We start from the raw sequence: 13,244 nt of genomic DNA on the forward strand, positions 1-13,244 counted from the left end.
GGATCGTGGGGAATGCTCGAGGGTCCCAGGGGAAGGGCAGGAGCAGTGGAGGCTGCAGGGGACACCTGGGGAAGCTTGAGACAGCAGCACTTGACCCAGCGGCAAGGAACTCTTTCGGTGCTTTAACAATGGTACCAACTGCATCAGAGCGTACTGTTCAGTCAGCCTGGATGTACTCAGGGCAGGCTTTAGGCCTGGGGCTGACAAAGAGAACCAGCCAGAGGTGGATCTGGCACTCTAGAAGCTTACATGTTAGACAACTGTGCCCACGCCAGGGCTCTAAGACATCTGGGCAGAAGGGGAAACCCCCTGCCTGCTGACAAGTGAGCACTTTACAGCAATGCCTTGTTCCCGAGGTTGAGAAGTCTCCTTGCTGCCACTGCCTCCGCCTTCAAGAGCTTCCACTGGCAAACACCTCAGCAGTCTTGACATTGTATACTTACTACTTCTAGATGTGGGGTCTTTTTTTATTTTTATTTTTTAATTGAATGAATTACTTGATATAATTAATTAATTATATTTCAATCAACTTTAATTGAAGTTGATTTATAATATTGTGTTAGTTTCTACTGTACAGTAAAGCGATTCAGTTATATATATAAAATATATATATTCAGTTATGTATGTATATATTTTTTTTCAGATTTTTTCCATTATAGTTTATGACAAGATACTTGTTGTGTCTGTATTTGATATATAGTAGTTTGTATCTGCTCACCCCAAACTCCTAATTTATCCCCCCCTCCCCAGTAGAGGAGGACTCTTTTTTTGCAATGCATTGGTCTGCTATCATTTTTCATAGGAACTGAGAAGAAAAGCACTGGTCTGTAGGGGACAGATCTTTTTTGACCCTGATGATTTGCCCTAGATTCACTCTCCTTCTCCTTGTCTTATGTGGTAAGGTGTTCCAAGAAATGGCAGTAGCACTAGCTCTCAACGATGACTCTCCGAAGGCATATTTAGTCCCTGTTGTTTTGAAAAAAGTCGAGCTTGTCAAATGGGCGGCCCGAAGATGATAATTAAATGAAATGAAATGAATCCCAAGCACTACCATTATGGGATTGGCTGATTCCATAGGTAGCTAAGACCCACTAACTACCATTTTCCCTGCTGGACTCAATGACGTTTTGGTTATGGATGAATAAGTAGTAAGAGCAGCACAGCCCCGTCCACAGAAGGAACTCTTCTTTATGTGTCATGTCAATCAAGGGGCAGGACAGAGTCCCCGTGTGTGCTCTGGCCTGCTGGCCTCCCCCCTGAATGCTCCTTGCTGTGCTGTGCCACAAGTAATCAGGCTTTCTAGGTTTTAGTTAATTTCAGGACCCCAATAAATTGGTTTGTACTGGCATTAGTCCAGCCCTGATCATTTCACAGCTGTGTGCTTGGGAACTGTGGCAAGTTTGCACAGGACTTAGCAAGCACGGAGTGGGGGGAGAAAGCATAAAAGGAACTCTTGTTTGGCTTAAGTTCCATTAATATTGGGGAAAGCTGAACTCTAAGTGACAGAAAAGCATGGCTGAGCACGTGGACTTTGCAGCTGGGAGGGGGTTTCTCTGTGCTTCTTCCACCCTCCCCTCAACCCAGGGTGGATTTGAAAACACTAAAATTAAATAAACCCAAACCTTCGTTTGACATTTCTCTTTGTCTGATTGTTCTCAAGTTTTTGTCTCTGATTTCACAAGAGTCCCCCAAGGAATAAGCACTGGAGCCCATAATCTAGTAAAAGGTTCATTTGGGTTTAGGCTTTTTATTTTTATTTTTATTTTTTTTATTTTTTTTTTTTTTGCTGTACGCGGGCCTCTCACTGCTGTGGCCTCTCCCGTTGCGGAGCACAGGCTCCGGACACACAGGCTCCGCGGCCATGGCTCGCGGGCCCAGCCGCTGCGCGGCATGTGGGATCTTCCGGGATAGGGGCACGAACCCGTGTCCCCTGCATCGGCAGGCGGACTCTCAACCACTGCGCCACCAGGGAAGCCCATAGGCTTTTTATTTTAAAAGATATGATTCTTGGAGATTTTTTTTTTCGATTACAGGCAACTTTTATGACTGAGAGGTTACCAGGAAAATTCAAAGGCAGCGAGACGAGGGGTCCCTAATGAGTATAGACATTGGGGCTGCGTATGTAAATTAGCTGCTGTGGAGCATAAGCCCAACAAGCAAGTCTTGCAGGATTTCAGAGGCTCGGCAATGTCTCTGGAACTTGGGCTCTAGAATGCTCTGTGGCCACAGAAACACGGGTTGGAAGGGGCCAACAAGCTGAGTGACTGGGCACCTGGAATATGATTCTACAATCAAAGACTGCTAGAGCTTGAAGGAACAGATGGGGAAACTGAGGCCCACAGGGAGGTCAGAATGTGACCCATCCAAAGCAAAGTCAGGACCAGAGCCCAGAATCCTAATTCTCAGTTCAAGGATCCATCCAGGTTCTGATGCTGCTTCTCTTGTGGCAAGAACATATTTTCTCTAATATGAAAAAGGAAAAAAAAATGATTCGGACACTTGGTTACAGGGCCAATGTGAGAGTGGCTGTTTAGATTTTCAGATTTTCTTGGCAAAACTCCCTGGGCGTGCAGATTCTCTGTTAGGTTTTAAAACCATCCAAACACAGGGAAAACTGGAGATGAGTGTTTGACTGTGTCTACATGATGCCTAAACAGACAGTTGATTCAGTCAAAAAATATTATTCATCTTGCTGGTTTGGCAACACAACCCATTTGTGGACTGAAGCGTCCACTTTTTAACTCCTTGAGATGCAGTATGAGGTAGAAAAAAATGTCTGAGACTGGCTGTCAGAAAGCCAGGCTTCCAGACCTGGTTCAGCCACTTACTCACCCCCTGCCCCCTCTCCGGGCCTCAGTTTCTCCCTGTGTAAGTTAATCAGATTTGGACTAAGTTGTCCCAAAGGTGCTGTAGAGTTTTCACCTTCTAGAATACTGTTCTATGCACACTCAGTCATTTTCCAGTATGGGATGTGAGAAGAAGATGTCCTTGCTTGTGGTCTTTGCCATCTGCATTTGAGGTCAGCAGCCCTGCAGTTCTAGTGTGAGAAGAGATTTCTGGATGTAATTCACAGCCTATTTGCATTTCACTCCCAACTTGGCTTCTAAATAGGCAGCTCACTGGTCTCCCTGGTCCCCTCCCTTCTCATAAGGAGAAAAGGAGCATAGTATTCGGCTGACAGGCAGGACTCAGCAGCACGGTCAGGGGGCCTGTAGTTTGTCATCTGACCTCGTCAGGCTCGTGCCAACCCTTCATCAGTCCACACCTCCCTCGCACATTACCCATGCCCCCAAACTGGATAATTGGCCTGTGGGATTTTTAAAAAGAGGTAGGGAACAAGGAAGTAGTGTTGACTTAATGATGGGTTCCATGTCAGGTGTTGAATCTGACTTTTTCTCATTGATTTCTGACTCTTAACCTGTGAATAAGATCTCCTGGCTCACACCCCTGACCATCCCACTTACTTTGCTAAGCTTTTTAAAGTGGATTCGAGTGGTGTTCTGGTGCCAGGTCTCACCAGCTTGGGAGAGGCAATTGCACGCATCTCTTACCAGCTCTGCATTAAGTGACAACATACTGGTAGTTTGAAATCGGCCATGTTGGGGATATTTATATATCAGAAATTGGAAATTGCTATGAATCAGGATTATTTTTCTCCCTAGAGAGCCACTTGTTAGACAGTTATGACTGTACACCATGGTTCAAATTCAAATGGCCCTAGAAGCTAGAAAGGTAATGTGAATGAGTAAAGCAAGCCTGAGGGTAACAAAAGGGACACAGTAAGGAGTGGTGGGGACTGTGGCAATTGATGGGCACATATGCTATGTAAAAGCAGCAGCCACTCCTCTGTTCCAGCCTATGTTACTAGGCAGAGATGTCAGCCCAGTGTTGCCAGCAATTCTAATTTTTCAAGCGGAACTGGAAATCAAGGTTTTTGTGTGAAATCTCCTAATAATAAACATTAAAGATTCTTTGGAACCAATTCAAATTTTGAAAAAAAATCCCTGTTCAGTCCAAGCAAAACATGTGTGCAGGCTCTTGTCAGCCTTTGGGTCAGCAGTTTGCCATCTTTGCTCTCTAGATCCTCTGTTTCCTGCTCTTATTCCCTGGGTTATAACGCTGATGCTGAGTTGTCAGCATCATTTCCTAATGAGAAACAAACTTTCTTTCCTTGAGAACTGAAAGATCAGGGAATTTGAATGTGAGAATATCCAGGTGGCTTCTCACGATTCTACTCTGGCTTGTGTCTTGTTTTCTAGTCCATGTGCCATGAAGATGGAGAAGAGGATGTTAGGCCCAAATCTGCATCTAATATTTTATGATGTTCTCCCGGCACCAGGACCTTACCTGGTGCTGATGCACATGTGTGTGAAAACAGAGTGACTTCCATTTTGGCATCAGCCTCTTGACTGTTCCACTTAAAGGCAGGTTGGCACTCTACTCCCCAACTTACTCCCTGCCTAGAAGAAAAGGGTGGAAAATTCGGCTAATTATTGGTTTTCTCTTCCTGGTTTTCTCTCCACTCTCTTCTAAAGACAGGGAAACTGAAGCTTGAGTAGCTAATAAAGGACTTTACTGAGTGTGGAATAGCTCTCACATTTGGCCTAAGGAATGGGGGCAGGAAGGAAAAGTGAGGATGGAAAGGACTAACAGGCATCTACTATATGTCAAGCACTGAGCCAGACCCTCCACATATATTAGGCCACTGAACATACACAGCAGCATTATCATCATCCTCTTTTTACATAGAAGGAAACAGACTCAGAAAAGTTATATGACTTGTTGGGACTCAGACTCAGGAACGCTGGATTCTAAAACCATAGTTAAGACAATGAGGTAGGCACTTCTGTTGGTTCTGCTGAAGAATAATAGTGGATGCTCTGCTTCCTAGCTTTGGAATAAAGGCAAATACTGTGGGAAGTTCATGACAGTTCTAAAGAGCTGTGGGTACCTTGAGGTCCTATAGTAAGCTATCTAAGCAGATGCAATTTAAAGTGATTAAATGCTCTATAGCAATGGAGCTTCTAGGGAAGCAGTTTCTATTCCGCCATATTGTATTTTCTATGCACACTATAACACTTGGACATACTAGATCTCCAGTTTGTTTTTACAACGTCCCTAGTTAACAGAGTTTACATACCTTTGTGAGACTGCTTGAAAATGTAGTTAAACTACGTGAAAGGGCTTCCCTGGTGGCGCAGTGGTTGAGAGTTCGCCTGCCAATGCAGGGGACACGGGTTCGTGCCCCGGTCCGGGAAGATCCCACATGCCGCGGAGCAGCTGGGCCCGTGAGCCATAGCCGCTGAGCCTGTGCGTCCAGAGCCTGTGCTCCACAGTGGGAGAGGCCACAACAGTGAGAGGCCTGCGTACCGCAAAAAACAACAAACAAACAAACAAAAAACTACGTGAAAATTCCTCAGTCAGAAGTGAATGTGTTTTATTCTCTGCCCATTTGACTCATTCATGGTTATTGTGGGCACGCTACAATTTTGAATCAAGGAATACACTTCCTTTCATCTTTTAGATATTTACTATAATCCTGCACAGTATGATGAGTTTACCTCAATTTTTAAAATAAATATGTTCCCGAAATTTTCTATAAACCAAATTTTGCTTTATCATTGGCCTTTATGATAAATCTGGAGATGTGCTCCTTTGGGAAGAGAATCACATAAAATGCTCCCACAGATATCTTAAAATCAGTTCAAAGGAAAATCATTTCCTTAAAATACTATTCCGACATAACACAAAGCACAAATAAAAAGTATCTTGGGTTATTTTTGTTTGGTACAGTAACTGAAAGGCATAAATGGAAAATGACAGGTTAACTAAGAAAGAACACACTGAACCAAAAAATAATGGCTTCTATTAATTCTATTTCCAAGATTCTATAAGCTGCTCTGTTTACTTTTCTGGTTTTCATAAAGTATGAGGAAACAGAATTGTTTTTACTGGTGGTCTCAGCAGTCAGGATTGGGCAGATTATGCTGCAAAAAAGAAGCAACCTCCAAATCTCACAAGCTTAACACACAAAGTTCCATTTATCACTCACTTTAGACTCCCAAAATAATTCTGATGGGGGCTTTGCTCACCTTAGTCTCTCAGAAACTCAGGCTTCATTTCAATGTATGCATTCATGATTCCTGTGGTAGTGGGCAGGGAATGGGGCAAGTTGTTATGCACTAGCTCTTGGTTTCCATCCTGAAGTAACGCATTGCTTTTCCTAAGATTTCAATGGCCAAAGCAAATCACATGGTCATGCTCAATCCCATAGCAGGAAGGGGGGTAAAGTTCTACCATGAACCTGAAAGGAAGAAAGACGGAAATATTAGATGAACCGCACTAATGACAACCAATTCTGCGTTATAGCACTTTTTAGAAATGATCAACAGGAAGAAGATACAACAAAGACAAAAACTCAGCAACAAACATGAATACATACAAGTGATAAAGGGGCTCATATTAAATACAGCTTAAGGGTCCTAAAAGGTCAACTTCTAAATATTAAATCAAATATTTGATTAATACAAACCTTAGGTTGGTCTGATTTTCTGTATAAAGAAATAAACATATACCATAATATACTCCTCATTAATCTTTATGTGTCCTGCTATTTTCTTTGAAAGTTAATCAAATAACCAGAGTTTTCCAGGTTCAAACAGGATAAGAAGCATTTAAAAAGGCTAAAATATGTATTCTCAAAACATTGTTCAGCATTAATCATTCTGTAATACATCCATTTTCACATTCATTTCTGCCACTTTTGACAACATGGATGGACCTTGAGGGCATTATGCTAAGTGAAATAAGTCAGACAGAGAAAGACAAATACTGTATGATCTCACTTATATGTGGTATCTTTAAAAAAAAAAGCCAAACTTTGAAACAGAGAGTACAGTGGTGGTTGCCAGGAACTGGGGGATGAGGGAAATGAGGAGATGCCGGTCAAAGGGTACAAATTTCCAGTTATAAGACAAATAGGCTCTGGGGATCTAACGCACAGCATGGTAACTATAGTTAGCATATAGTTAAATATATAATATAACTGTATTATATACCTAAACGTTTCTGAGAGAGTAGATCTTAAATATTCCCTCCACAGACCAAAAAAATGTAATTATGTGAGGTGATAGACGTGTTAACTAACATTATTGTGGTAATCATTTCACAATATATACATATATCAAATCATCATGTTGTACATCTTAAACTCACACAATGTTCTATGTCAATTAAATCACAATAAAGCTGGAAAAAATAAAATAACTGTGTTCTGCAACACGCTGTATACAAGATCAACACACAACAATCAATTGCATTAATATATACTAGCAGTGAACCCTGGAAACCAAAACTAAAAACACAATAACATTTGCAATTGCTCCCAAGAAAGTGAAATACGTAGGTATGAATCTAACAAAACACATACAGAATCTATACGCTAAAAACTAGAAAGCATTGCTATATGAAATCAAAAAAGACCTACAGAAATGGAGAAACATATTGTGTTCATGGACTGGAAGAGCTGTCAATTCTTCCTAAATTGATCTATAGGTTTAATGCAGTTCCTATCCAAATCTGAGAAGGGTGTATTGTAGACATAGATGAGCGTATTCTATTTTTTTTCTGCTTTATAACAAATTTAATCAGTTATACATATACATATGTTCCCATATCCCCTCCCTTTTGCGTCTCCCTCCCACCCTCCCTATCCCACCCCTCCAGGCGGTCACAAAGCACCGAGCTGATCTCCCTGTGCTATGTGGCTGCTTCCCACTAGCTATCTACCTTACGTTTGGTAGTGGATATATGTCCATGCCGCTCTTTCGCTTTGTCACATAGATGAGCTTATTCTAATATTTATACAGAAAGGTATGGGACCCAGAATAGCTAAAACAATCTTGAAAAGGAAGAATAAAGTGGAGGGAACCACTCTACTTGATATTAATCCTACTAATGTCTATAATGATAAAAACTGGGTGCTGTTGATGGAGGGATAGACATAGAGATCGATGAAACAAAAGAGAGAAACCAGAAATAGACCCATACAATACCCAACTGATGTTTGACCAAGGTGTAAAAGCAGTTCAATGAGGGAAGGATAGTTTTTTTAAAAATGATGCTGGAGCAATTGGACATCCATAGGCAAAAAAGTGAACCTCGATCTAAATCTCACACCTTATATAAAAATCAACTCCAAATGGATCATAGGTTTAAATGTAAAACTTAAAGCTATAGCACTATAAAATATAGGAAAAAAATTTGGATCTAGGGCTAAGCCAAGCATCCTTAGACTTAATGTCAAAACAGAATCCATAGGAGGAAAAACTGACAAATTGGACCTCATCAAACTTGAAAACTTTGTTCTATAAAAGCCTATGGGAAGAGGATGAAAAGACAAATTGCAATCTGGGGGAAAGTATTTGCAAACCATATATGCAACAAAGGATTAGTACCTAAAATATATAAAAAACTCCTAAAATTCAACTGTAAGAAAACTATGCAATTAGAAGATGTCAAAATACATGAAGAGACATTTCACTGAAAAGGATATATAGATGTTAAATAAACACATGAAAGGATGGTAGCTATCATTAAGCATTAGGGAAATACAGTTTAAAACCACAATGATATATCGCTCTACCCCTATCAGAATGGCTAAAATAAAAAATAATGACAACAAGAAATGCAGACAAGTATGTAGAGAAACTGGATCTCTCATTCATTCCTGGTGGGAATATAAATAGTACAGCCACTCTGAAAAGCATATGGCAGTCCTTACAAAACTAAACGTGCACTTACCATACAATCCATGAACTATACTCTAGGGCATTTATTCCAGAGAAATGAAAACTTAGGTTCATGCAAAATCAGTGGACAAATGTTCATAGCCCCTTTATTTGTAACTGTCGAAATCTGGAATCAATCCAGATGTCCTGCAATAGATGAATGGTTAAATAAGCTGTGATACAGCCATGCCATGGAATACTACTCAGCAGTAAAAGGAACAAACTCTTGATACTGGAACATCTTGAATGGATCTCCAGAGACTTATGTTGAGTGAAAAAAGCCAATTTCAAAAGGTTACCTATGTATGATTCCATGTAATATTATTTTTTTTGTTTTGTTTTGTTTTTTATTGCGGTACGCGGGCCTCTCACTGTTGTGGCCTCTCCCACTGCGGAGCACAGGCTCCGGACGCACAAGCTCAGAGGCCATGGCTCACGGGCCCAGCTGCTCCATGGCATGTGGGATCTTCCTGGACCGGGGCACGAACCTGTGTCCCCTGCATCGGCAGGCGGACTCTCAACCACTGCGCCACCAGGGAAGCCCCCATGTAATATTCTTAAATGACAAAATTATAGAGATGGAGAATAGTTTGGTGGTTGCCAGGGAGTAGGAAGAGGAGGGGAGAAGATGAGTAACACTGGAGCCCCTTGTGGTGTTGGCACTGTTTAGCATCTTGACTATGGTGATGATCACATCAACCTACACATGTGATAAAATTTCACAGAGCTATACACACAGGCAGATGGGTGCATATAAAACTGGTGAAATTGGAATAAGGTGGATGGATTGTATTGATGTCAATTTCCTGTTTGTAATATTGTACTATAGTTATGCATGATGTTACCACTGGGAGTGAAGGGTATTTGAGATCCCTCTGAATTATTTCTTACAGTTGCACATAAATCTATGATTATCTCAAAATAACACATTTTTAAGACTGAATATGAGATGATCTATGCTCTAATCTCCTTTTAATAAGCAGAGAAAAATAAAGCATAGAGATAATCATCAGTTTAGCTTGAATAAGATCTGGTAGGAAGTTTAGGTTACGACCCATGTTGGAGTTCCCAATTCAGAAATCAAGACTGGAACTAATACAAGGACCACCAGCATTTACACTAATGAAGAACCTTTTAGAGAATTCCAGCACCCCCCTTATACAGTTGCCAAGGGTACAAGAGATCCTGAGCAAAAGCTGCCCAGTTGAAAAGAACCATTCGATCATAATAAATCATTTTAAGCTTTTAAGGTTTTGGGATGGTTTGTTATGCAGTAATCAGAGTACTACATCAAGCAAGGGGAGCCAGTGGTTGTAGCCAAATAGACGAGCTCTTAAATCTCAGTGAGTCTACTGATTTTAAATGCTAAGATCCATGTTTGTCCCAGGCTGTTCCCTGAAACCCATTTTCCTGAATACTCTCTCAGCATGTTGGGAGTGATGATGGGGGTTGGGGGATGTAGATACAAAGGAAATTGAACAACCAGTCCTTGGCCTTGAAGAACTCAGTGCAGTGAGACAAAACATCAGTGCCTTAAATGGCTTGAGAACAGTTATAAGGCAACAAATCAGCACGTTCAAACGAATATAGGACAGCACAGATTGAACGCATGTGGCAATGTAAATGTACGGCTACCCAAGCAGCAGGATGGAGCTAGACATTTTGGGCCCTGAAGGCAACATTTCAGAAAGGGCCCCCCTTTCTTTGTTAACAGTGAAATAATCATCTCCAGCAATTCAGGGGCTAGTTGGGTGATATTAACACTTGTGAAGGAAGAAAAAGGAAGTAACTTCCAGGGACAATTATTCTTGTTTTAAATTTCCTTTGTTCTCTCTTCCTGATGTATGATTTTTTTGGCAAGCTACAGTTTCCCTGAGCATCAGTTTCCTCATCTATAGACTGGAGATAACAGCCAGAGAGTAGTGGATTGAAAGTCAGGAAATCTGAACTGGAATCTCAAATCTATCATTTACTAGCTGTGTGACCTTGGATACATCACCTCTCCAGCCTCCTCCTCCGTCAATTTCTTCTTCTGTGACAGGAAGCGGTTGAGCTGAATGGTCCAGAAGGTCCCCACCAACTCTAACACTTGAGGCCACATAGAGATCATTCAGTTTGTTGTGAGAGTTTAAAAAGTAATGAAGATGTATATGAAAGCACTCTGTAAGCCATAACGTGGCATGTAGATGTTAGGAGTATCCATATTATGCAGTTCCATGTCGAAAAAAGCCCTGCAGCTCTCTCTAAATTTAGGGGCTTAAATATAAATGGGTACTGTCTCTCAAGGCAACGCTTTCAGGCCCTTAGAGGATTCTGGTAATTCTTTGTAACTATACTTCATCTAATAAACACAAATTTGGACTAGTCTGTCCCAGGCTCACCAAGGTATCAGCAGCACTATTGTGATTTCAAGGATGGGTTCTTGACCCAACTCAAAATCCTAAGGACTCTTAGAACAGTGATGGCTGTGGTGAGCCACTCTAAGTTTTCTTCAAGACACCTAACAGTTAGTGGAGGCCCTTTCTGTGGGGCTTAGGAGCCCTCTGTGGGCGAAAGCAGATTTCTAAGTCGTCCCCTGTCCCTCCACACACACACCCATCTCCATCCTGCCTTTAAGGGCACCAACGCTTGGTCACTTCATTAAACGCGACGTGGATTTGGGAGATGCCCGGAAATGATAAGCAGCCTGCTAGGGCACAATTTTCGAGGCCAACTCATCCTGCGTCCCGCGCACCGGCTCAGGACCAGGCCAGGTGCACGCAGAGAGGCTGTCGTGCGGGAGGGGAGGGGGTTGCGGGCTTCCAGCGGGGAAGTCAGAGGGTAGCCGGGGTCTTCAGGCCGCGCGCGAGCGGCGGGGAGCTCCTAGGTGCATCCAGCGCAGAGGGGGTGGAGGGGTGGGAGGAGATGTGCGGTCCCTTTAAGACCCCAACGCACGCTTAGCCAGAGGAGGGGGGTGCCGTGTGGGCGCTGCGTGATGGGAAAGTCGCCGGCTGAGCCTCACACTTTCTCCCGATTCCTTAACTTTCGGGTCGGGGGAGCGGGGAGAGAGCGGCGGTGCCGGGGCGGAGAAGGGGTGCGGGCTTGCAGCGGCTGCTTGCTCGCGGAATTCCCGCCCGCGCCGAGCGGCCGGCCTCTCGGGCCAAGTGGGGAGCGGGCGGCGGGCGGGCAGGTGGCCCCGGGCCGCTGCGCCCGCGCCTTGGCTCTGCCCCCGGGAGCCGAGCGAGCCGCTGTTCCCTCGTGGTGTGAGGGCGGTGATGTTTTTCCTCCCACCCACTTTTGAGTCCCCCCTCCCCCCTCGCGCGCACTCCAGCTCTCGCCACAACCTGCGAGTCCCCGTCCTCGGAGGAGCGCCCCGGGGAACTCGGAGCGCTTGCACGCGTGGAAGACGGAGGAGGCCGGTGGCCAGGTCAGTGAGCGGTGTCCGGCGCCCGTTTCCCCTCCCTTCCTTTCCAGCCTTTGCACAGGTGGGCCGTCTTCCCCCAGGGCGCCCAGAACTTCCCCGACCGGCCACCCTAACCCGCTCTCCGCCACAGCTGCCCGAGGCCCGGCTGGAGGTGGAGCCCAGGGCGCCAGACCAAGGCAGGTCGGAGGGCCTCGGATTCGAACTCACCACTCGCCACTCTCGCTCGGCCTGCATAGTTCCAGGCTCTGGAGCTGCGGGGAGGCCACTTGGGTAGCTACCTAACGGGTTTCTACGGTCCCCTTAGTGATCGCATGTGTCCCGAGACTTTTGCTGGCTTGCTGAGGTGCCCTGGACCCGTAGGTAGTTCATACGTGCTTAAGTTAACCAAACAGGGCAGACTGGGTGAGAGGCTCCTCTATGCTCCCTCTGGATATCTGCCTCCATTTTCCGGCCCGGCCCACTGGCGTCTAGGTTGGGGACGCTAGGCTCGGGGAGCAACGCAGTGTTGCCAGAACTTAGGGCCTGGAAAGCCTGCCTTCTGGTCCCTGCTGGCCCTGCCACTAACTTTATGAGAATGGGCAATTGAGTTCTCTGGGCTCCAGGATGCCCATTTTGAAGGTGGAGTTGTTGTGGGGAATAAAATGAAATGATAGATAGCAAGGTAAGTTTTGCAAGCCAAATGGCGGGGCATTGTTCTTCAGTCATAGGAGCGATGAAGGCATCTCGACTCAGACCAGAGACACCCTGGCCTGAAGCTGCCATTTTTCAGTGACAACCTACCACCAGTGAACAGAGCTTTTCTTGTTGGGTGGTAGACCGGGGAGAGGATTTTAGCTGATGGACATGGGCCTGAGAATCCAGTGTCTTCTTATTGTTTGTTGGAAAGAGAATTGCTACCCTGGAGGCTGCCCCACAGATGATAGTGAATGTGAGATTGCAAGGGCATTGAAGCCTCTCGGCAGGATTAAAGAAACACTGTGGGTCCTGAAGAGCTGGCCCGTGTGCTCATCCCTTAGCCTTCCTTTGGGAATGTCTCTGATTCTGTTCTACCC

General features: G+C 44.2%; 1 protein-coding gene across 8 annotated transcripts in view; it reads left to right on the plus strand.

Annotated features, from left to right (window-relative positions):
* Positions 1-11,821: 11,821 nt before the first annotated feature.
* Positions 11,822-13,244, plus strand: part of CHRDL1 (chordin like 1) — a gene marked incomplete at its 3' end in the record, with an annotated part of 116,253 nt that continues 114,830 nt past the window's right edge. For 2 of the 8 annotated variants that reach the window (XM_081221299.1, XM_081221295.1), the window contains exon 1: positions 11,824-12,195. In XM_081221299.1, coding sequence (XP_081077425.1) covers positions 12,044-12,195 — 152 coding nt within the window. In that variant the 5' untranslated portion in view covers positions 11,824-12,043. Of the gene's footprint in view, positions 12,196-13,244 lie in introns of all 8 variants that reach the window. The other 6 variants (XM_081221297.1, XM_081221301.1, XM_081221296.1 and 3 more) reach the window with 5 other exon arrangements.

This window comes from Mesoplodon bidens (genome assembly GCF_964165515.1).
Source record: "Mesoplodon bidens genome assembly, chromosome: X".
Taxonomy (NCBI): domain Eukaryota; kingdom Metazoa; phylum Chordata; class Mammalia; order Artiodactyla; family Ziphiidae; genus Mesoplodon; species Mesoplodon bidens.